Raw genomic sequence first — 23308 nt, 5'->3', positions numbered from 1 at the left:
AACACACTGCTCAACACATCCATCCTCACTAACAATTTACTGAGTAAATGAATTCAAGCTTTCCCCCCTACTCCTTGCTGCTTTCTGCAGGTTTTGCCTCATCGTGGCAGTTTAATGTTTCAGGGCCAGCAGGCAGCAGGCATGGCCCAGGGAGGATGAATGGTGACGGTGAAGATTCATAGGAGTCTCAGAGCTGGACACAAAGCAGTCTAGGCCATTCCGTAAGCCCACACTGGGAAGAAATATGACTTTCCCCCTCCACTTCTGACAGCTTTCTTGCTGAATGATGTCAGAGAAGCTACACTACACGTAAGGAAATGAAGGGCCCGATTCTCCATGAAGAAGCTCAAGAAAGATCTCAGCTAGTGGGCTGTGCTGAGATTAGGAGACTTCACAGGCTGCCTTGTTGGAGGGAACACAAGTCACTGCATCCAGCAGGCGGATGCACTGTGGCACACAGCTGGAACCACAGCTGGGCCTCTGAGGAGTGGGGTGTGGAGCAGTCTCCACAGGGAACACCGTGGTTATCACAGCGCATTCGTGATGAGGCACCCACAAATCCCTAGCCTCAAGACCCAGGCCCTGCCTTTCCAGGACAGTTAACTATCACTTAAAGAACAGGCCACATGACATGGGTGCCTGAGCCCCAGGCTCCTCAGGAAGCTGAGATCTGAGGAACCACCCTGGGCAGAACAATCCAAGAGACTTTTTATCCATGAACCAGCAAAAGGTCAGAAGTGGAGCTCTGGCTGAAGGGGTAGAGTGCCATCCTGGAGTAAAACAGCTAAGGCACTGAGCCCAGGCTCTTCATTCAAGCCCCAGGACTGGCACGCACCCCACATCCTCATGTAAACCTGGCAACAACAGAGTGTCCTGTGCTTTTTCAATACACTTTCTGAGTTTGACAGAAAGCACCACCGCCAGTTACCACACAGAACCCAGCACGGGAGCTGCTGTGTGAGTGCTAGGACCACCCAGCCTGGCTCCCAGGACAGCATGCAGAGGAGGAGCGGCAGGCCTTGTCTTCAGCTCCTCCCTCTTTAGTGGTCAACACAGGAGCACCATGCTGGCTTTACTGTACTGTTCACCACACATGGCTCATGTCCATCCCTCTTTTCCCAGGCCCACCCTTCTCTTCTAGTTCAGAAGCGTCGATGCCTGGCAGGGGCAGAAGTAAACACCAGAATCACACTAAGTTACTCCTTTAACTCCCTGAGAAAGGGCCAAGTATGTCCATGAGATGTTCTCATGGAAGCAAGGCAAAACTCTTGAGGGGAAAAAAAAAATCCCCAGTGCAATGCTCTCACTCTGGGCCTTCCTTCCTCATGTGACCATCCACAGGCAACCCAACAGGCTAGGGCCATCAGAAAACCCTCAGGGATTTGGAGAAACAATCCAAACAAAGCATTCCTCCACACAGAAACCCACCTTTCCATCGAACGTACTTCACTTGACCAGGACAAGAGCTCAAAAATAGAAAGCTTAGGAAATAATGAAAACACAAAACCAAGTTTTCTCTCTATAGGTTATCCAAACCAGCCAGCCTCTAAAAATGCTATCTTTTACTGTGAAACTACCTTATGAAAAAAAAACAAAAACAAAAACTGGACGCCTTAAAATTTCCTATCCAGCAATAACCACTGTAAGTATTTTCTTTTTCAGTGCACACAGACAAAGCTGAGACTAACGTTTTACTAAGTCAGCAGTACTGATTATGCATGCAAGTGTGGATGCCTTCCTGGAAAGTTCCATCAGCTTCTACAGCATTAAAATTTATAAATGATTGGACTGTATGGGAGAGTCAAAACTGCTAACCCCCCTCCTATGCCCTTAAAACAACCCTAGCAGCTCAAGTACCCATTTAAGACTCAGCTTGGCTGGGGATGAATAAGGAAAAAAAAATAAGAATTTCTCTTAATTTGTTGATTCAGCGTGAAACCTAAGGAAAAACAGCCAAGAAGTCTTTCAGGGAGGGAAGAAAGACTGTAGCAAGACAGAATCTCATCACAATGCCCGTGATGTAAGGGTCTGCCTAGGTGCCGGGAACATTAAAGTGACCTTAGTTAACATTTTCTGATTCATTGCTATCATCCTCCAGGCTGGAGACAATTCTGGTGAAGAGTACCGGGAGAAAGGTGGGGATTCTCTACCTTCCAGTACATTGTAAAAGCAACACACAAGCCTAATCTTAAAAGGACAAAGTTCACAAGGGGATTTGGATTTAAGTAGCACCACTAGACTTTGCTGATTAGTGTTATAAATATACAGACCATTTCCTTGGAACTTAGAATTAGCCTTTTTGTGTGGGGTAGGGAATGGGTGATACTGGGCTTAAACTCAGGGCCTCCACTGGTAGGCTGGCAGGAAGCGGCTGAGCCACACCTTGTTTATCACTGGTTATGTTTAGCACTGGGTCTTACTTTGAGGCACAGGCCTAAGCCATGATCCCCAGACTCTCAGCTACTGATGGTTGCTGGGATTACAGGCATAGGTTACCCGGACTAGCTTCTTTTTGTGTAGACAGAATCTCAGGCTTTTTCTGCCTGGGCTGACCTTGCACCATGATCTTCCCGTCTCAGCTGTCACACCTCTGTGCATACTGCTATATCCAGCTTGAGTGAGAAGAGAGTGATCTTGTGAAGTATTCTGCCCAGTCTGGCCTGGAACTACTTTCCTCACATTCTCAGCCTCCCAAATGGCAAGAGTTATAGGCATGAAGCCACCAAGCACCAGGCTTAGAGAGTATATTCATTTTTATTTTTATATTTTTTCCAATCCTAGAGCTTGAACTCAGGGCCTGGGCACTGTCCTTGAGCTTTCTCATGGCTACACTCTATTACTTGAACTATAGCACCACTTCCAGCCTTTTCTGTATATATGGTACCCAGGAATCAAATTTAGGGCTTCATGCTAGGCAAACATTCTACCACTTAGGCCACACTCCCAGCTCAAGTATGCTTACTTTTATGAGCTGGTTTTTTGTTATTGTTTTTTCCTGCTTTTGGACCTAACAATGTATTTCCAAGTCAAACTCAAAAGGAAAAATTGCTTTTAATTGTCGAAACAAATGAGAAGTTATGTATAATTTTCAGCTTTCCTTTGAAATCTGGGAAGGGAAAGATATACATTGTTAAGCCTCCAATGAACAAAGGTAAAGACCAACATGGTTTTGCCAGACTTTTTTAACTATAGGAAAAAGACACAGAAACAAAAGATGTTGCATGAGGAGATCCAGGGCTTTCTCCTGGGTTCTGCTACTTAAAAGTTGTCATACCCAGGAAAAACTCTATGATTTCAGAGGTTTTTGTTTGTTCTTAGCTAAAATAGGTATAACATTTGCCTATGTGCAATTAAAAAAACAGCATTTCTCCAATGTTCACTACTTCTGTCCCCTGCTTTATTTCTGCTTGACAGAAAATATGCTTTTCTGTCACTGTTATTCTGGTAGCGGGTCTTGCACTCAGATCCTGGGTGATGGTTCTTAGCTTCTTCACTGAAGGCTAGCAGCTCTACTGCTTGAGGCACACCTTCACTTTCTTCTAGGGCTTTGGTGGCTTCTTGCATTGTCAGTGCTCATAGATTCTTGACAAGGGTCTGAGCTGGTCTATCACTTAATGGTACAGCATGAACTTATTAGCATGTGCAAAGGCCGCAGCATAAGGAGGACAAAAAAATGAGGAGGAAGAAGAAGAGGAATGAGCCTTAAATTATTGTGGGGATCAAGACATGACTGTGAGTTTTAAACTGGTGTTGACTTAAATGACAGGATCTTATCTAGAAAAGATGTTTATTACTAGTAATATTAAAAACAAATACAGAAACAAGATGATAGAAAATGTAAAGCCAGTAATAACCTAAAAATATAAAGGAGAAAAAATTCTTGGGCTATAATACTATACTTAATTTTTTATGTCTCTTGATTTGCTTTTAGAGAGGCGGGACTGAGAAGATTTTTCTTACTGAAATTTACTGTGTATAATAATAGTTTCTAGGTTTCCCAACTCCTAATCAATTTAAATGTCAGTTCCTGAGGAGAATCCCAGATCTGTGTGTATATGTGTTCAAATTTTAAAACATTAAGGTTACACTAAACCAAGTCTCTTCAAAATCACATTTTGCCATTTTCTAAGGTTTGACAAGCACTTGTCTTTTTTCAGATGTTTCTAGCATTTGTGTGATGACTTGACTTTGGACTGCAAACTTCATGTTTATCTCAAATTCTTTCAGACAGTGGATACTTGGTACATGGATGATAGGAATAGGCAGTGTTGCTTTTGCCTTCAAATTACTTCTTTATAGTTTCTGGTAAAGATTTTCCCTTTAGCAGAAGGAATTTCCTTGTATAAATCCTGTGCAAAGAGTTGAGGTATAATGACAAATGCCTCTGAATTATTAACCACAGTATGAATCACCCAATCAAAGAATCTGTGTCTGGATACTGTTTTTGTCTGTCCTATGACCCCTTTTTGTTTATATACTCAAGTATAAGAGCTGTAGTTTGCCACATACTGTAAAGGTCTCTGCAGCAGGGAATGGCTGCCATAACAGATAAAATGCATCTCATTTCCTCCTTTCTCATCCATCTCCTTTTAGATGATTGTAATTCTATCACAAAGGGCCAAATACAAGCATCCCTGCCAGGTTCCCCCCGCCCCCTTTTCCTGTATTTTAATCAGTGTCTCTGGATCATTACTTAATTTTGAATCACTGCCTAATTAGTTATCTCAAAGCCCTAAGTGTTTTCCTAACTTAAACAAAGCTTTTGTATTTTTTGATGTATTATATATCTTTTCATAGTTTTATTTATTTTTTTAACCTAAGAGATGGATGGATCCTTTTAGCTGAATGCTCACATCTAAAAAGTAACTAATAATTTACTTACTGGAGCAGAAAATTTATGAGACCAACAGCTTTTCAGTTTACTGCTATGAAAAGTGCTTACTGTTCTCCTTGATGAATTTACCTATTATCTCATTCATTCCTTGTCCAGAAGGAATTTTCAGTATTCCCTTTATCAGACAAGCAGGACCTACAGATGGATAGATAAACAATGCAGTAATCGGGAATACCTCATCAATATACTGAGTGATTCATACCAGGCAAGAGAGACTTCACAAAACCCTTTATCAAGCTTCTGCAGTCTCAGCCATCTTTTTTACAACAGTATTCACATACAAATGTTCTCCGTAGCATTAACACTACCATTTCCAAGATTGTCAGATAAACAGAGAATGTCAGATACATAAATATAAATATAAATATACAAGTATATTTATACTCACCTCCCGTTTGGTTACTTTGGGTCCATCTTTGCCCTCTGTATTCTCTGGAGACTAGAAAGAAAATATTTCAGTGAATTGTCTTTAAATAAAAAATTACATGCTATAATAAAATGAAAATACAGAATGCTAGTTTAGTTCCTGACACCAGAGAAGCCAAGAGAGTGATTGCAGGGAAAAAATAAGTTCAGGAAAGATTATGTTTTACACACACACACACACACACACACACACACACACACACACACACACATATGCACACAGAGTATTTAGCTACATAACTGCTCTATTTTAAAACAGGAATGGAAAGGAGGGGGGTCACAGCACACTCCGCCACACCCAAGCAGTTTTCGCTTTTCTGCAGTGAGTGGGCCATCAGATAAAGGACAGGGACTCAGGATGTTCGTCCGCTTGCTAAATCACCATGTCTTTTAAGATCAAGGGCAGGAGGAGGCTAGAGAAGCCCAGGTCAGCCACCAAGTTGCCAGCTCACTGCTGACCTGCTGTGTTTGGCACAGACTGGTATCTCTAGGGCATGCCCAGCTGTGGCACCACTATAGGCACACATACTGCCACCTGACAGGCACACATACCCCTACCCCCACCAATGTCTGATATTGATCCCTCCCCGGGGTAGCTGTCTATCCTCTTCTGTGACAGCTCAGACCGGACGGGAGACAAAGGCTGCAGATAGCTATGGGAAAAACGCCTGTTGTATGTTCCCTTATGTTGCAAAGAAAAATATACTTTTGGTTGGTAAAACACTTCCCATATCCCAATATGTTTCTACTGGCTAAGAGTTAACATGTAAGATAAAACAAGTATGCTAATTAGAAAAGGAAACTGCTTCTCACACTTTACAACTCCATAAAACTGGACAGTGAAAACTCTTTCTCTAAGGCTCAAGTGGGTCACGGGTAGGAACAGAGTTCCCATTAGAAAAAAATATAAATAGCATAGCCACATTTGGTACTGTGTTTGGCTCAAGAAAATAACAAAGCTCTACAGCAAGGCTCTATCTGATGAAACAAGCACAAATTTTATAAGATCATAAAGCCCACTCCTTCAGAGGGGCTGGTGACAGTGTCAATTAAATAATCTCAATGAACAACAGAGCACAAAATAGACAATGAGCTAGTATATTAATATGAAGCAATAGTATTTCATTTGTATTATATATAACTGGACACTACAAATGTAGTAAAGGAAAGAAGCATGTAAACTATGAGAAGTGGCTCAATTCTGTTTCTACCTAAGAGCTGTGTGAACCAGGACAGTGGCTGCAGGTTTCACCCATCCATGAATGACAGGTGATAATGAAATCAGAGGGTCTTTTTTATGATCAAGTGAGAGATGTAGAAGAAAGAATCTTATAACTTGTGAAGCAATCCACTGATGTTATATGGCAGAAAATATGCAAGCTCTTTAAAGTTTTCTGAATGAAAAATGGAATTATACTCAACAGTCTTGAGGTTGGGCATATTTCTTTAAGTTTTTTTATTTCATTGTTGGGATAATGTATAAAGGGGTTACAGTCACATTCATCAGGCAGTAGGTGCATTACTTCTCCCATATTGATACCCCTTCTCATATTTTTGTCCCCATTTTCCTCCCTCCACCCCTCCCAATTGCCTTGTTTCCTTTCCTATCTCAAATAAACAAATAAATGTATAATTTCTTCATATCCAGAGTATCAACCAAGTGCTCACCTGATCTGGCTGTGTTTATTTAATAGACACTCTTTTGGGAAGATCTACCATTATTCATCACAATCCTTCTCACCAGGAACCCTTAGCCTGGAGGTCAGGATAGGAAGGACTGAATTCCTTGTCCCAAGATGTTGTGAGACATAAAGGACAAAGGAGGGAAGGAAGGCAGGTGATTTAGATGTAGCTCAACCCTCTGATGGGCTGAAATGGAGGATGAGTCAACAGGATGAAAACCAGAATGGCCAAACAAAAATGTCTAGGCATCAATCTGCTAAGCCTGGGTGATGACTGCAAGCCAGCAAGGAAGCTGGGGTTACCCAGAGAGAGAGGGGACCACAGGGCATGGGGAAGTGACTGGCTTCTGGCACGGGCTCAGAACACAGAATTTGCCAAGTGAAGGCCTGAACTTTGGCATGAAAATCTTATTTTAAGTGAACAGGGCAGATCCAGGGCCATCACAAAACAAGCAGTTAACTGGCCAGACACAAGCCACAGACTCTGCTCTGTGACCTGAGCTGGGCAAGAGGCACTTTCTGAGAGGAAGCAGAGTGCCCACCAGTCTTGGGGTAGAGTGGGAAGATGGGCCCCCAAGGGTTTGTGTTAATTCCAGACCAGAGGCTGAAGGATTTGCTCCTTCAGGGGGTCCTGAGGGGTTCTAATGGATCTGAGAAGCTGGTGTCAGGTAGACTTTAGTGTCTTCCACTGAATGGGAGAGCTAGCTGCTTTCTTTAGCTGAACAGTAGGGCCACCCACCAAAAAGTGGAAAGTAGAAGTGTAGCTCAAGTGGTAGAGAGTTAACTTAGAGCAGATACACCAGAGTAACTGCTTCATGTTTAGAATCCAAGCATACAAGTCTTGTGGAGTGTGGAGACACACTAGGGATGAAACAAAGAGAGTCACGTTACCCCACAGGGGCAAATCCTTTACTCTTTGGTTCCTATAAAAGCTAACTTGAATTTTTTTTAATATGCTAGTACTAGGGTATGAACTCAGGACCTAGGCACTGTCCTTTTTCACTTAAAACTAGTGTTCTACCACTTGAGCCACATCTCCACTTCTGGATTTCTTCAGAGGCTCTCAGATTTGTCTGCTTGGGCTGGCTTTGAACCAGTATCTTCAGATCTCAGCCTCCTGAGTAGCAGGATTACAGGCACCAGCTGACGTGTACTTCTGAGAGTCTAGACAACAAGGGCTACAACTTTACACCTTCAATGAATTCGTTGAAAGCCCAGAGCACTTAGGAAACTCAAATGACCACTTGCCAACAGCCATAGAACAGATTCCGTCTGCAGTCCTATTCATCTGTGCCAGGATGCTACAACTCAAGGCAAGGGAACTTCAGGCACTTCTTCTAACTGAAAATTACCTATCACAATCAAGGTGATTTTTCTCCTACTTGCTGGCTAACAGTTTTAAATTATTTTTTGCTACTCCAAATTTCTTCAGAAATCAATTTCCATTTGCTGATAAAAATCCAAGCCTGTACTTTAAAGAAAAAATAATACATTGTTCCAATGATGAGCTTCCTAGCAGAACAGAACCATTCTTAGGCAATAAAGTTCAAATACGCTCACCAAGAAAGACTGAAAGTTGTCTATCTCTAACTCGGACATCTTTCAGCTCAATGTAACACTTAACCACTTGATTCATTCAAGGTTAAATTTTCCTCATAAATGAAGTTATTGCCCATGAAGTTCTTATGAGGGTTTTTTTTTAAAGTATCAGATAGTTTCCATGAGATCAAAGTTATTTCCAGCATATATGAAAGACATTAGAGGTTTTATTCAAAGCCACAGGACTACATGTTTAGCATCCGCAGTGCTTTTCATTTATCCATGTTTCAAATCCCCAAATGATGCATGCTTATTTGCTTTTTTATTTTTGGTAGGACTGGTCAGAACTTTGTGCTTGCTAAACAGGCCCTCCATCACTTGAGTTAAGCACCAAAACCATTTGCTTTAGTTAGATTTCAAATAGGGCCTTGTGTTTGGGCCCTAGCCCACCTGAACAATGATCTATCACTTATGCCTCCTGCAGAGCTGGGGTGACAGGCGTGCACTACTACTCCAGATTTATGAGTTGAAAGGGTATCTTGCCCAGGTTGGCCTTGAACCACAATCCTCTCCGCCATCTCTACCTCCTCAGCATGCCCAGCATGCCCAGCACTGCATTGTCTTATTTTGAGGGTTCTAGGATTTGAACTTACGGCCTTCTACTTGCTCAGCTAATGCTAACTGTTGATCTATCCTTTCAGCCATGCCTACAGCTCTGATTTTTTTGCTTGTTATTTTATGCCTGTATTGTCTAAGTAATCTTTAAATACATAATACATGAAGGCACCAGGTTAGAGTGCATTAACAAATAAGGCTGTATCAAGTTTCTTTAGTACTATTTCTTCCTCAGCTTGGCTTGACAATTTTACCAGGTAACTTCTACAATCCCAAATTATATTGTCTAATATCACTTCAAGCTAGTATGCCTTATCCAACTCTCCAGCTATTCAAAAGTAACTCCAAGCTGAACCTCAGTGGTTTTATACTTATAATCCTACCTACTCAGGGGAGTTAGAGGTTGAAACCTGAGGATCAAGGTTTGAAGCCAACCTGAGTGGACAAATTTGAGAAACATATCTCCACTTAACCAACAAAAACACCAAGTCCCGCTACTGGAGCACACCATACATATGTGTGCACATACACGAAAACTTTAGATGAACTCAAATACACAAGAACTCTTTTCTGAGAGTTACTTAAAGGAAATGTACTTCATCCATAATCAAGTAGAAAAGTTTTATATTTCCCTAAAAGTATGAAAGTCAGGTTCAAGTGAAATTTTATAAAGTATATAACATAATAATAATATATTTGATATGAAAAATAACTATTCTATACTGTTTCTTCTGCCTTACTCTTTTTGTGGGCATGGGTTTGCATGTGATTGTGGAGAAAGAACCCAGCTGAGCCTGAATTTCTGTGTGGTTCACACTTGACTTTGGGCCTGAATTTCCTCACCAATAAAAGAGGAAGGAGCTGAACCCCTTGTGTGTGTGTGACCTCATGGCTCACTACAGCAGGAAAGGGAAAGGATGAGGAGGAGGGGGAGCAGAAGACAGAGACAGCACGGATGTGGAAATGGCTGAATGCTTTCCTCTCAGCATCCTGTGAGCATAAATTCTAGTTTCTACCATGTTTAAGGGAAGAATGGAGGCCAGGCAAGTGGGAACCATTTGGATGATGCAGCTGGCCGACTTCCTGATAAGTGGAAGAAGTTCAGACTTTTTGCAGCACAGCACTTGAGTGGCTGGGGTTCACAAGCGACTCAGATGTGGGGTACAGAGAACAAAGAGCTTTCAGGTTGGGAACCTTCATCTATAGCTCTAGCCAATGAACACACGATGTAAGTGGGTACTTATAAAAGCACTTCACTTAGGAGCCTCCTGAAACAACAACAAACTAAAAAGACACATGGTAAGATACACATGCTTTTCCTATTCTGAGTTGTTAAATGGTCACAGACATAGATCTAAGTTTGATATTTTTATATCTCACTCAAAAATAAAGACAAAACACCCATTCCTACCATTTTATATCACTTCACATTTCTTCAGTGTGCTTTTGTTGTGTGTGTGTGTGTGTGTGTGTGTGTGTGTGTGTGCGCATGTGTGTGTGCCCACGTACACGCACACAATGGTACTAGGACTTGAACTCACGGCTTGTGTTCCACTTGTGGCATTTTGCTGGTTAACTACAGTCTCTCAGATTCCTCTGTTCAGGCTGGCTTTGAATCAGGATTCTCATATCTTATCTATAAGCGTAAGCCACTGGCTCCTGGCTTTTCAATGGCCCCTTGACTTGTCACTGCATTTGATATCCTCTCAGTTATCACTGAGATAAAGAAAAAAAGCCAGTTTCAATAGTCTCACTTTACAGATGAAAAGCAGAGTTCTAAAGAGATCTGTATATCCAGGCTCTCTGACAGGCTCTCAGGTGGTGACTTTATTTTTCTATTGTCCAGGTATGAATTAACAGCTAGCAAATATGAAATACAATTATGATGCTAAGGAATTTTTACAAAACAAGTCAGCTAGCTATGATGATGATGTATGTGTGTGACCACTAAAAGAAATTTAAAAGTAATTCTTGCAACAGTGAGGTAAAATAAGTAATGAAAAGTAAGTTAAAATAATGCAGTTAAAAAAATGGACATATGGAATTCTGTTGTTGAATTGTTTTAATTAATTAATTTATTTATTTATTTTTTGTGGGTCATGGGGCTTCAACTCAGCCTGGGCACTGTCCCTGAGCTCTTCAGCTCAAGCCTACCACCCTACCCTTAAGCTAAGCCCCACTTCCCGTTTTCTAGAGGTTAATTGGAGATAAGAATCTCAGGTCCCTCTGTGCCCGGGCTGGCTTTGAACCTTGATCCTCAGATCTCAGCAGCTAGAATTACAAGCATGAGCCACCGTGCCGGGCTGTTGTTGACTTTTTAAACAGCACCTTTCTATGTATCCCTATCCCAGCGGGGCCTGGAAGCTATGAGCTTGCTTCCGGTGCCTCTGGAGATCTGGGATTACAGGCAGGTACCACCATGCCAACCAGAACTCTTCAATGCTTCACATTCTAATCCCCTCACCACTTCAATACATCATCTCCCATAGAAACCATGCCACCTCCTCAGAATGTCCACAATGCAGAATTTAATTGCCTAAAAGTGAAAAATTACAAATTACAGCTAAAGAGAGAAGAAAAAGAGAGGGAAAAATAAAGAAAACCTAAGAAACGCAATACCTCCCAGAGTAGATTTTCTGTTTCTTTGCATGGCATTAAAATAACCAAGACCAAATTTGAAGAAAGAATACATGTCCCTGATCACAGCAGGTGAACCCCTATTATATATAAAAATGATAGAATAAGGTGATACAAATAACATATTTTGCTGTAGCAAGCCCAACAGTTCATTGGACTAATACCATGTGAGGAGAACAATGTTGGACTTAACACAGGGTCCCCCAATCCCAGAGATCACTGTTACCTATGAGGTAGAGGGCTGCTGTGAGAAACAGTGAAACATACAATTCCAGCACAATACCTTCTGTGCATGCTCATTTCTAATAATTTCCTACACTTCTATTTAAATAAGATTAAGTGCCTAATGAATAAAAAACACAAAGCTCAGACCTGGTTCCCATGTAGTATTTAAATCTGGAAGATAATACAGATATTGACATTAATTACAGTCACAAATTTTTCCTAAAATATTACACTTTGGGACCCATTTGAAAACCTAATAACATTTTCTCTATTCCCCTACTGGGGGCTGCATAGTGTTTGCTGTGCATGTGACTGAAGAGGCTTTGCCTGCGCACAGCTCTATTCCCACACGTGCCACAAGGCAGAAGATGACTGGATTCAACAGATGTCAATCCCCAACCACCACAAAGCGAACTGACTGAATTCTTCAAAGGAAAAAGCAAAATGTACATAAATAAGAAAAAAAGAGAAATCGACATTTTGATCTGGTTTATTTTCGACTCTTGGTTTTCAAATTACTCGGGAGACTAACATCATACTTCAACATTCTAGATCCTATGAAAGCAGACAGTTTAAATGCTATTTATTTTAGTCACCATTTCCAAATTGTACCCAGCAGGGAAATGGAATATATTTAACTCTAGTATAAAAAAGCAGTGGAAGGGCCGGGAGTTTGGCCTAGTGGTACAGTGCTTGCCTAGCATGCACAAAGACCCAGGTTCGAATCCTTGGTACCATATACATAGAAAAAAGCCGGAAGTGGTACTGAGACTCAAGTGGTAGAGCTCTGGCCTTGAGAAAATCCAAGAACAGTGCTCAGACCCTAAGCTCAAGCCCAGGATTGGCAAAAAAAAAAAAAAAAGCAGTGGGATTGGGGGGGAGGGGAGGTTGGCAGAATAAAGGAAAGGAAGGGTATTTAACTGATTTGCCAAAGCAATTTTTTAATTATTTTATTAACACTGACTTTTTTACATCATATTTCAAATGTCAAGTTTAACAAACAAGTATTCAAGAATGGAATCTTTATATGCAATCACTGGCATATAAATTTAAGAACAAAATTAAAATTAAGCTGAGAGTTTGTATGTCATAGGTACATACAAATCTATATAATATATATTAACATAATATACTATCTAACATGTCTGTAGAGTATATATCCCATCCTTTATGTCTATATAGTTATTTTTGTATCTCCAAGATCATGTCAGTGACCTTGAATACCCAAGTACTTAGTCATTGCTCTTGTACTGTTTGGATCTAATATCCACATATCAAGGAGACCATGAATCTTTTGATCTTTCAGTCTTTAGCCAAAGCAATTTTAATCTTAATATTACATGAAGATATTTTTAAACTTTGAGAAAAATAACCATGTAAAACTGTACTAGATTAAAGTTTGTGTTCTAGTAAAAACAATGATTTGTCACTCTGTCGTTGAGCAAGGTCTCTTACAACTACCTTCAACTACCAAACTGAGATCTGCTTGCTTCCTATCCAATTCAAGTGTCATTTGTCCTGTAAGATGAAGCTGGAGGGTTTGTTTTAGTCGGTCTTGGGGCTTGAACTTTGGGCCTGTCATTGGGTTTTTCACTCAAGGCTAGTGCTCTACCACTTGAGTTACAGTGCCACTTCCTTTTCTGGTAGTTAATTGGTGAAAACAGTCTCATGGTCTCTCTTGCCCAGACTTACCTTAATCCACAATCCTCAGATCTCAGCATCCTGAGTAGCTAGGATTACAGGCAAGAGCCATCAGTGCCCAGTGAAGCTGTGGGTTTATTATAGCTTATTATTTCATTATAGTTCTGTGTGTGTGCGTGCACGTACTTGCATGCTAAGACTGGGGATTGAACTCAGGACCTCAAACTCTTGCTAGACTTTGTCCACTCAAGACTGGCACTCTATTACACCTCCATTTTTGTCTTTTTGTTGGCTAATTGGAGGTAAGAGCCTTGTAGACTGTCTACCCCAGGTAGCTTCAAACCACAATCTGCAGGTCTCAGCCTCCTGAGCAGCTAGGACTGAGCCTCTAGCACCGACACAATGTGGTTTTCTTCATAATTTAAAAACTCAGTCACATTAACAGCACTTTTCAGTACTCTGTCCTGGGCATTTACATGTATCATTTCAATTTCCACAATTCTATGAGGTGGGGTATTTATTATTTACAGCTCAGTAAACAAAGTCCCAGGAAATAAGGAACATAGAAATTTAATGCAAGGTTAATTAAGTAAACTGCCCTAAATTATATTGTCACTAAACAATAAATGCTGGAACATATGGGGCTCTAGAATGGGAAGTATGGGATATATTTCAATTCATTAATTTCTTCCGCTGACAATAATTCATTTATCAACTTTTTCAACCAATATATCTATAGCATTTCCATTAAGTTTCATGGAGAATAAAAGCTCAGAGCCTTCAAAGACCTCACATCAGATTAGAAGGATTAAACAACAAAATTAATTAAGAACAGGTACAACAACCTGTGTAAAAATAATCAAATAATCTACGTCAACTTAGAAATACAGCACCAAACAAAAGCCAAGAAATGGAAATAAGTTTTTATTGTAGTTTGCAGTTATTTCTTTTTTCTTCCTTTCATTTATTCCCTTATGTCATTTTTTACAAAAATTTCTGTACCCTTTGTCTTGTATATATTTATATGATTTGGGGAGGGGAAAGGGAAGCACAGAAATGATGGGACAAAGGGTAAGCCAATTCAACAGTGATACTCACTAGATATTGTTGGAATGAACTGTTGGAGCAAGGGGTCCGGAGGGGAAAAGTGGGAGATGAGAAAGCGGTGACACTGCTCAAAAAGAAGCAGACTCATTACCTGACTTAGGTAACTGTAACTACCGCGAACATCACCAGTAAAATAAAGTTTAAATTACCATAAAAATGATATAGGTCGAAGAAGAGCTGCCATGGCTAGCTCTCAACAACACAACTGTTGGTCAAGGCTTCTCCCTTGGGCGTTCAGTTTGGTCAGCTGGACACACACAACTCGGGGCATTCCTCCTTCATGATTCATTACTGCGTTTGCCATGGATTATGAAGACACCTGTCCCTGTCAGACCAGATGTTCTTAACAATAGGATACAATCTCATTGACTCTAAAATTTCCCCAGGTGATTAAACATTGCATGGCAGTGGTACTCAATAAATGCTTCTTTTACAGAGAGAATATATAATGGGTACAGCCCTGTCATTTTTGCGTCTTACTCATATACATGTTCCATAGCAATGAGTAACTCAAACTCAAAGTATTTATGGATGTCAGGTTCTTTTATCTTCAGATATCTTCAGACCATGGCACTCAATATTGCTACAAGGGCAATTTTGTCAAGTAGTTATAGATTCAAATCAACCCTGTCAAAATCGTGGAAGGCTTAGTTTTGGGGAGGGAAGGGTGGGGAGGTGACAGAAATTCAGAAGCTGATTCAGGACCTATTAGAAGAAAGAACAAAGCATAGGACTGGTACTCCCAGATTTAAGATTATACTACAAAGCCATGGTAATCAAGATAGTGTAGTATTGGTAGCAAGATAGACTTATAGATAGTGGAATATAGCTGACAGTCCAGAAATAAAGCATTACATTGATGATGAACTGAGAAAGAAACTTTTTCTTTGTTTCGTTTGTTGATTGTGGAGTTTATGGCCTGGGTGCTTCCCCTGAGCTCTCTCATTCAAGGCTAATGCTGTATTACTTTAAGTTAAAGCTCTACTTTGGGTTTTTGAGTGGTTAACTGAAGAGTCTAGAGTCTCATGGACTTTTCCTGCCCCTGGCTGGCTTGGAACCATGATCCTCAGATCACAGCCTCTTGAACAGCTAAGATTACAGACATGAGCCACCAACACCCAGCAAGGAGGACAGTCTTATCAGCAAATGGTGCTAATTGGTTATTCACATTTTTTAAAACGGGAATTAAATTTCTTTTCCCGCACACATAATTAGTTCAAAATGGGTCACAGATCTAAATACAACTAAAATTGTACAATTTCCAGAAGATATCTTAAGGTTGGGTTAGGTTAAATGTCACTAAATGCATTTCATAAAAATTATTTTATCATTCAAAAGATACCAGGAAAACAAAAACAAGTTGGGTGTTAGTGGCTCACACCTATAATCTTAGCTACTCAGGAAGCTGAGATCTGAGAATTACAGTACCAAGCAAGCGGAGAGACTCTTATCTCCAACTAACCAGCAAAACCTGAAAGTGTGTGGCTCAAGTGACAGAGCTTCAGCCTTGAGGGAAAACTGGAGCAAGAGAGTGAGGTCCAGAGTTCATATCCCAGTACCAGTTTCCCCCCAAAAGAAAAAAAAAAACAAAGAAAATCTCAAGATCAGAAGAAAGTATGTACAAATTGGGGTTGGAGGCCTGGCTCAGTTGGTAGAGCACTAGCCCATGAGCAAAACCTTTTGGTACGAGTTTGAGTCCCGGTCTCAGACAAAAAAACAAACAAACAAAAAACAAAAACAAAAGAAAGAAAGAAAAAGGAAAGAAGGAAGGAAGGAAAGGATGAAAGAAGGAAAGACAGAGCATACATTTGATAAAGGACTCATACCTTAAATGTCAATGTAACAAGCCAACAACTTCAATTTAAAATGGGAAAAATATTTACAATACACATGAAACTCAGTAATGTATGATTCTGAATATTATTAAATATAATGTAACTTAAAAGTTACCAGAGTGTCTATAGGCAAAAATGCATCATAGTACCAGGTAAAAGCAAGAAGGAATTTTCATATGCTTGGGGAAACAGTCTGGAAGTTTTTTAAAATGCTAAACAGTGCTGGGAGCCAGTAGTCCTAGCTACTCAGGAACCTGAGATCTGAGGATTGGATTTAAAGCCATTCTTGGCAGGAAATCACCAATTAACCACTCAAAACCTGGAAGTAGCATTGTGGCTCAGTGGTAGAGAATTAACCTTGAGCAAAGGAGCTCAGGGACAGTGTGCAGGCTCTGAGTTCAATCCCATGACAGCCAAAAAAAAAAAAAAAAGGGTGGGGGAAAGAAGTTAAATACTTCGAAAACCACTGACTAATTCTGTGCTTAAGATTGTTCAGAGAAATACAATGACTTAACAAACCTTCACAGTTTTGATAGTAATAACTTGTATTTGAAACAATCCAAACCCGAGAGTCCATCAACTTTTAAATGGATAACAGAAAGCAGTAGTTCTATATCAAATACGATTGGACAAGAAAGAAGAATTAAAAGCCTCACACATGCAATCCAGGTACTCAGAAGGCTGAAACCTGAGGATCTCAATTCATAGCTAGTATAGGCAGGCAAATAGGAGATTCTTGTACCCAATCAACCACCAGAAAGCAAGAAATAGAGCTGTGGTTCAGCTGGTAAATTGCCAGCCTTGAGCAACAAGTGAGAGTTTGAGGCCCTGAGTTCAAGCCCGAGTGTTAGTGCATGCACACATACATACAAAGAATGAAATAGGAGCTACCACATAGATCTCAAAAACAACATACATACTGAGACTACATTAATTTCCCCAAAGGCAAATCTACAGAGAAAAAAAAAGAACAGTGGTGTTGTGGAGCTAGATACAAACATGAGGTGGAGGCTTTGGCAAAGCTTTGAAACTGTACCATGGGACTGGCTGTGTAAGTTTATAATTTATTAAACACCACTGAATTCCATATATTTTTGTGTTGGTACTCAGGGCCCTGTGTTCTCACTTGGCTTTTTCACTCAAAGTTAAATCTCTCACGACTTGAGCTAAAGCTCTACTCCCAACTGGTCAAGTGGACCTAAGAGTCCCTTGGGTTTTTCAGCCCTGGCTGGCTTCAAACTGTACTTGTCAGATCTTAGCCTCCTGGATAGCTAGGATTACAGGCAAGAGGCACAGGCACTTGGCTGAACAGTATAGACAGACTTCATGGTAAATAAGATCATCTTCAGTAAATCTTTTTTCTTGTAAAGAAATTTAACTCCTACACATTTCTGCAACTACTTAAAGATGTTTTAAAAGCTGAAAGTTAGCCGGGTGCTGGTGGTTTATACCTGTAATCTTAGCTACTCAGGAGACTGAGATCTGACAACTACAGTTTAAAGCCAGCCCAGGCAGGAAAGTCCAGGAGACTTATCTGCAATTAACCATCAGAAAACCAGAAGTGGCACTGTAGTCGAAGCAGTAGAGTGCTAGCCTTGAGCAATCGAGCTCAGAGAGCTCAGGGGCAGAGCCCAGGCGAGAGTTCAAGACCCACAACTGACAATAAATAAATAATGTTTAAAATTAAGAAAATAAAAACATTAAAACTGAAAAACAAATTCTTGTCCACACTGCTTAAATGGGCTGTCTGTACCTCTTAATACTGTGAAACTTTCCATCTCTCTGACCCCTACCCATTCTGCATACACTCACCCTTCTCACAGTGCTCTTCTAGAGATAAGGAACCAGCAGAGCACAAAGGAGGGCATGAAAACATGTTTGCTGTTGCTACTCAGGCCAGGATAGTGATTCCAGGCCTCCACTGGTCTCCTGCTGCTTCTCTGTGAAACATTAGATCATCACACTACTGGTCATGTGAGCAGAACAGCCCAGAACTTAGCTACTCATCGCTCTGCCATTCATCCTTTGCTTGCTCTTTTCGTTGGTTTCCTACCCATTCTATAGCTCAGGAATCCCAACTGTAACCCTTACCAGCTCAAAAAAAATTATACGGTTAGGTGCTATAATGCTTCATAACCTAATACACTGGATACTTTTCTTTTTAAAATTGTTGTATTTAAGCTGAACACTGGTGGCTCATGCTTGTAATCCTACCTACTCAGGAAGCTGAAAGTCCAAGAGACTTTATCTCCAATGAACCAGGGGAAAAAAAGCCAGAAGTAGAGGCCTGGGTCAAATGGTGATTCACGCTTCAACCCTAAGTGGAAAAAGTCACATGAGAGTGCAAGGCTCTGAGTTCAAGCTCCAGTACTGGAAACACATAAAAATAGGTCTAACTTGGACTGGGAGTGTAGCTTAGTGGTAGAGTGCTTGCATGAAGCTCAGGGTTCCATTCCTCAGTACCACACACAGCAAAAGCTGGTACTGTGGCTCAAGTGGCAGAGCATTAACCTTGAGAAAGCTTAAGGACAGTGCACAGGCCCAGAGTTCAAGCCCAGAACTGTCAAAAAAAAAAAGTTTAACTATCACACACATATATATCATGTGTATAGGTGTGTGTATATATGTATATACACACAAGTTCTACATATACAAAACTTAATAAAAATGTTCTAAATATGGAAGATATTATGACCTTGAAGTTGTGTAATACATTTAGTCATGTTAGATATAATCAGAGGTATTCAAATGCTTGAAAACAGAACATGACAGATTTTCTCTTTGTGCAATGGAGTTCTTCCCGCTTGTGGGGAATAGCCCAACCTCAAACCCTGTTTCCTTGCCTCTCCTGCAACCTTTGCCCTCCAGGTCAACACACTTCACAACAGACATACAGCTCCAGAGCACACTACAAGGCCACCTTTGTCCTCCAGGTTGACACACTTCACAACACACATACAGCTCCAGAGCACACAACGAGGCCAACAGTCTTAAAATAGCGCCAGGATTCCAGATGTCACCGTGACTTTTTTGTATCACTTCTTGCTCTACAGCACAACTTAAGACGTTCAATATATCATACTTTTCGATTTCTAGGGAAAAGTGAGACAAAAAAGCACGAAGACAGAAAAACATAAAAAGGGGCATTTGTGTGCGTGCCTGCCAATCCTGTGGCTTGAAATAAGCTTTTTTGCTCAAGGCTAGCATCTACACTTCTGGCTTTCTTGGTGGCTCACTGGAGATAAGAATCTCATGGTCTTTCTTGCCCAGGCTAGCTGAACCATGATATTTATATCTCAACTCCTGAGTAGCTAGGATTATAGGTGTGAGCCACTGGTGCTGGGATGAGGGGTGGCGTTTTTAAAGCTAAGTATAATGCACAAAGAACAATTCTTTAGTCAAGGAAAATACTGTAGTCTATGGTTGTTTCTTGGTACTCTAAAAGCTAAGACAGATATACCAACCCAGGTTCTTGGGACTCCAGGTAGGGGCAAAAAGCCTTCCTATTAAAGTGATTTCCTTCTTGAAAGAATGATGCATGTCCTGAAGGACACACACAGGAGCCTGTACATAGGTGCACCCTTAGTCTTGGCTAGCTCTTCCATGACCTTCCTGAGACATACAGAAAGGCACTCCACCGCTCTGTGTCCTGGAGAGAGGCAGCCAGCTAGACAGACAGAGCCATGCTTCCATCAACACTGGCCCTTAAACAAGGAAACCTTCCAGCAAGTCCTGATTTGTTTACTGACAAGTCTAAGCTGTTTACCTACGCAGTTACCAATTCCTGGGGGAGGGGGGGTGTGAAGTAGCCCCAACTCACTCTGCAACTCATTTTTATTAGTATATGTTAATTGTACAAGGAGGCATATAACGTATTTCAGTCCCCTTATTATACCTTTTAACACCTTTGTCTGAGCTCCCCTTTTTTGGAGAGTATTTAGTGAAGCTCACTGTTGTTTTCATGGTGTGTAAATGTGTGTGTACACCCTGATCCTGTTACCTCTCAGTATCTTCTCCCTTCCCTTTCTCTATTCCCGCGGTTTTCCAATTTCCCACTTCATTATGCTCATCTCTCATTTTTATTGTTATTGTTGTGTTAGGTCTAGATTCATCCTTGAGCGAAAGCATGAGCTATTTCAATTGGCTTATCTTATAACATTTATCTGATCGCTACTCTCTTCAGATTCTACTAGTTCCCAACACACCATGAGTCTTCTGATAAAATGCTGGCAATAATGACATCACATTAACAGCCTTGTTCCAGAACAACCACACTAGAAAACCAATAGGGCTATGGAAATTCAATTTAAATATGGAGTCTCAAGTCTCATTACTCTTACAGTACCATCCACCTTCTTAGGCCACAAAGTCTTCAGCATTTTCTAATTCTAAAATCCAACCATCTCCACAAGCAAAGAGGAAGCCAAAAGCAACTGGCGGAGGATTCTGGGATATACCACATCTGATCCTTTGCTATTAGCTAGTGGTTGGAGAGATCTAGACAGTGTTTGTGCTATACGGACTCCATCCTTCATCAACTTATTCTGAGAAATGTATAAAATAATCCAAGTCAAACTCCTTGCCTAGAATCAGGTGCCAAGTAGGAACACAACACTAAGCACACACACGCACACGTACAAAACAAAAACACCCAAAACCAATCTTTTTGTCTTAAAAAGAAAAAAGGAAGTGAGGATACTTGCACCAAATTGTAAGTAAGACAACTCGTTCTCAATTTTTAAAACTTTACTACCTTAAAATATGCACACACAACCACCCCCCCCCCCCCCGTCTTTGATAGAGTAGGACGGGTCTGCTATCCGACTTCGAATCCAGCGTCCTCGGGGCGGACCTGAGCCTCCCAGAGCCTCCCATTTCCCGGGGTCCCCTGCCAGGCCCTCACCGGGTCACTGACTACTGCAAAGCCCGGCCCCGAGCCGCATCTGTGACCAGACGCGCGGGTCTCGGTACCCGCGCGGCAGAACCGGGGCTCCGAGGGGGTCGGAGGGCGCCCGGGCGGCCGCACACCGCGTCCGCCCCGCCGCCCCGCGCGGGCCCCCGCCCCGACCCCGCCGGCCCGCCGCCCTCGGCGCCCCGCCGGCCGCGCCAGGCCCCGCGCCGCGTCCCCGGCCCGGTGCACCCGGGGCGGGCGGGGGTCGGCGCGGCTCGCCCCCCTCTTTCCCTCCCCGCTCCGGGTCACCCCGACCTCCGCGCGTAGTCTCCCCCCCCCCCCGCTCCCCAGCACCCCCAGGGCCGGGAGTTAGGAGGAAACTCCTCCCGCACAGGGGGCGGAGAGCCGGGCCCGCTGAGGCCGAGGCCGCGGCCGCTGTCCCGGGAGCACGAGCTCGGAACCCGGAGAGGCCGGCCCGGGAGGGCGTGACGCCGGACGGGGGCGCGGGGTCGGGCGGATGGAGGGCGGGCGTGGGCCGCAACAGGCGTCTGGAAGCCCGCGGGGCCGCGGGGAGTTCCGGCCCCGAATCCCTCCCGCGCGCCGAGGCCCGTGAATGAACCCTCTCCCTCCTCCCTCCCTCCCCACTCCACTTACCTTTCTCTTCGGCATAGTGACCGTGTCGCTGGAGTAAAAAGTACAAGCCACTGGAAGGGACCGCGGGCCCCACCGCCCCGCTGGGTGCCGCCTGGGTTTGCAGTCCGCCGCTCCCGCACGCACGGGGCCCTGCACAGCCTGGCCTCCCCGACCCGCACCCCAGAAGCTCCCTGGCGGCCCCTGGCCCTCCACTCGCTCGCCTGCCGCTCCTCCAATGAGGAGCCCCGGCCGCCGGACGCGAGGCCCCATTGGCTGAGGCCGCGTTCTAAATTCCACGAGGCCACGCCCACCTCCCTCCCGCGCCTGTACGCGCTGTTGTAGTTTCCACTCCATGGACAAATCTGCCTGGCGACTGAGCATGCGCAGTTCAACTAGGCCTCCTCTGGACACCCAGTGCTGAAGTGTCATTGTTTTGTGGTTTTTTTCTCCAATTAATCAGAATAGAGTGCAACGTCATAGGGAGGGGAAAAACTAATAAGGATGAATTTGCTAACTTTCTAATGTGAAATGTATACATAGCAGGCACTTTATACGTAATCATGTGTGGTGTGTGTGTGTGTGTGTGTGTGTGTGTGTGTGTGTGCGCGCAAGCAAACGCTTTAGTAAAACTTGAACTCAGGGCCTGCGTGCCTCCCTTAGCTTTGTAAATTCATGGCTAGCACTATAGCTCTTGAGTCACAGCTCCATTTTCAGCATGTTGGTGGTTGATTGGAGATAGTCTATCAGATTTATCTGTCTAGCCATCTCTGATGTCTATCCTCAGGTCTCAGTCTTTCAGTGTCTGGCATTACAGATCTGAGCTAGAGCACCCAGTTGCTATCATTATTATTTTTAATGCTTTTGTTGTTTACCTATAGTCAGTGAGAACCTATTCAAATTAATGTCTATTTCCCCACTCCATGCTTACTCTCTGGCATTCAATAGGTTACAACGTAATAATAGAAGACCTGGTATAAAACCAATCCATTACTCTAGAGCTGCATAAAAGCTAAGAGGTTAGTAGTTTTACCCATTAAAATAATAGTAATAATGAAGGTGTCTTGGAAGAGAGTTAATTTGCCAAGAATCTGACAGTATTTTTAAACCAGGGAGATACTTTTAATAAGATGTATGATAAAGATGCTAGGTAGAACTGTCTATGTTGAACTCTTACTTTATGGAG

At 42.3% G+C, this 23308-nt stretch overlaps 1 protein-coding gene across 1 annotated transcript in view; it reads right to left on the bottom strand.

Annotated features, from left to right (window-relative positions):
• Window positions 1-22334, bottom strand: part of Hmgn3 (high mobility group nucleosomal binding domain 3) — a 29023-nt gene extending 6689 nt beyond the window's left edge. The window contains exons 1-2 of the mRNA XM_090338535.1: window positions 22147-22334; window positions 5283-5333 (exon numbers count right to left, since the gene is read on the bottom strand). Of these exons, the coding sequence (XP_090194661.1) occupies window positions 5283-5333; window positions 22147-22161 (66 nt within the window). The 5' untranslated portion in view covers window positions 22162-22334. The remainder of the gene's footprint in view (window positions 1-5282; window positions 5334-22146) is intronic.
• Between the last annotated feature and the right edge of the window lie 974 nt (window positions 22335-23308).

This window comes from Megascapheus bottae, chromosome 8, assembly GCF_031878675.1.
Source record: "Megascapheus bottae isolate mThoBot1 chromosome 8, mThoBot2.hap1, whole genome shotgun sequence".
NCBI lineage: Eukaryota > Metazoa > Chordata > Mammalia > Rodentia > Geomyidae > Megascapheus > Megascapheus bottae.
The sequence above is the reverse complement of the archived record's forward strand: the minus strand, read 5'-3'. Positions and strand labels throughout refer to the sequence as shown.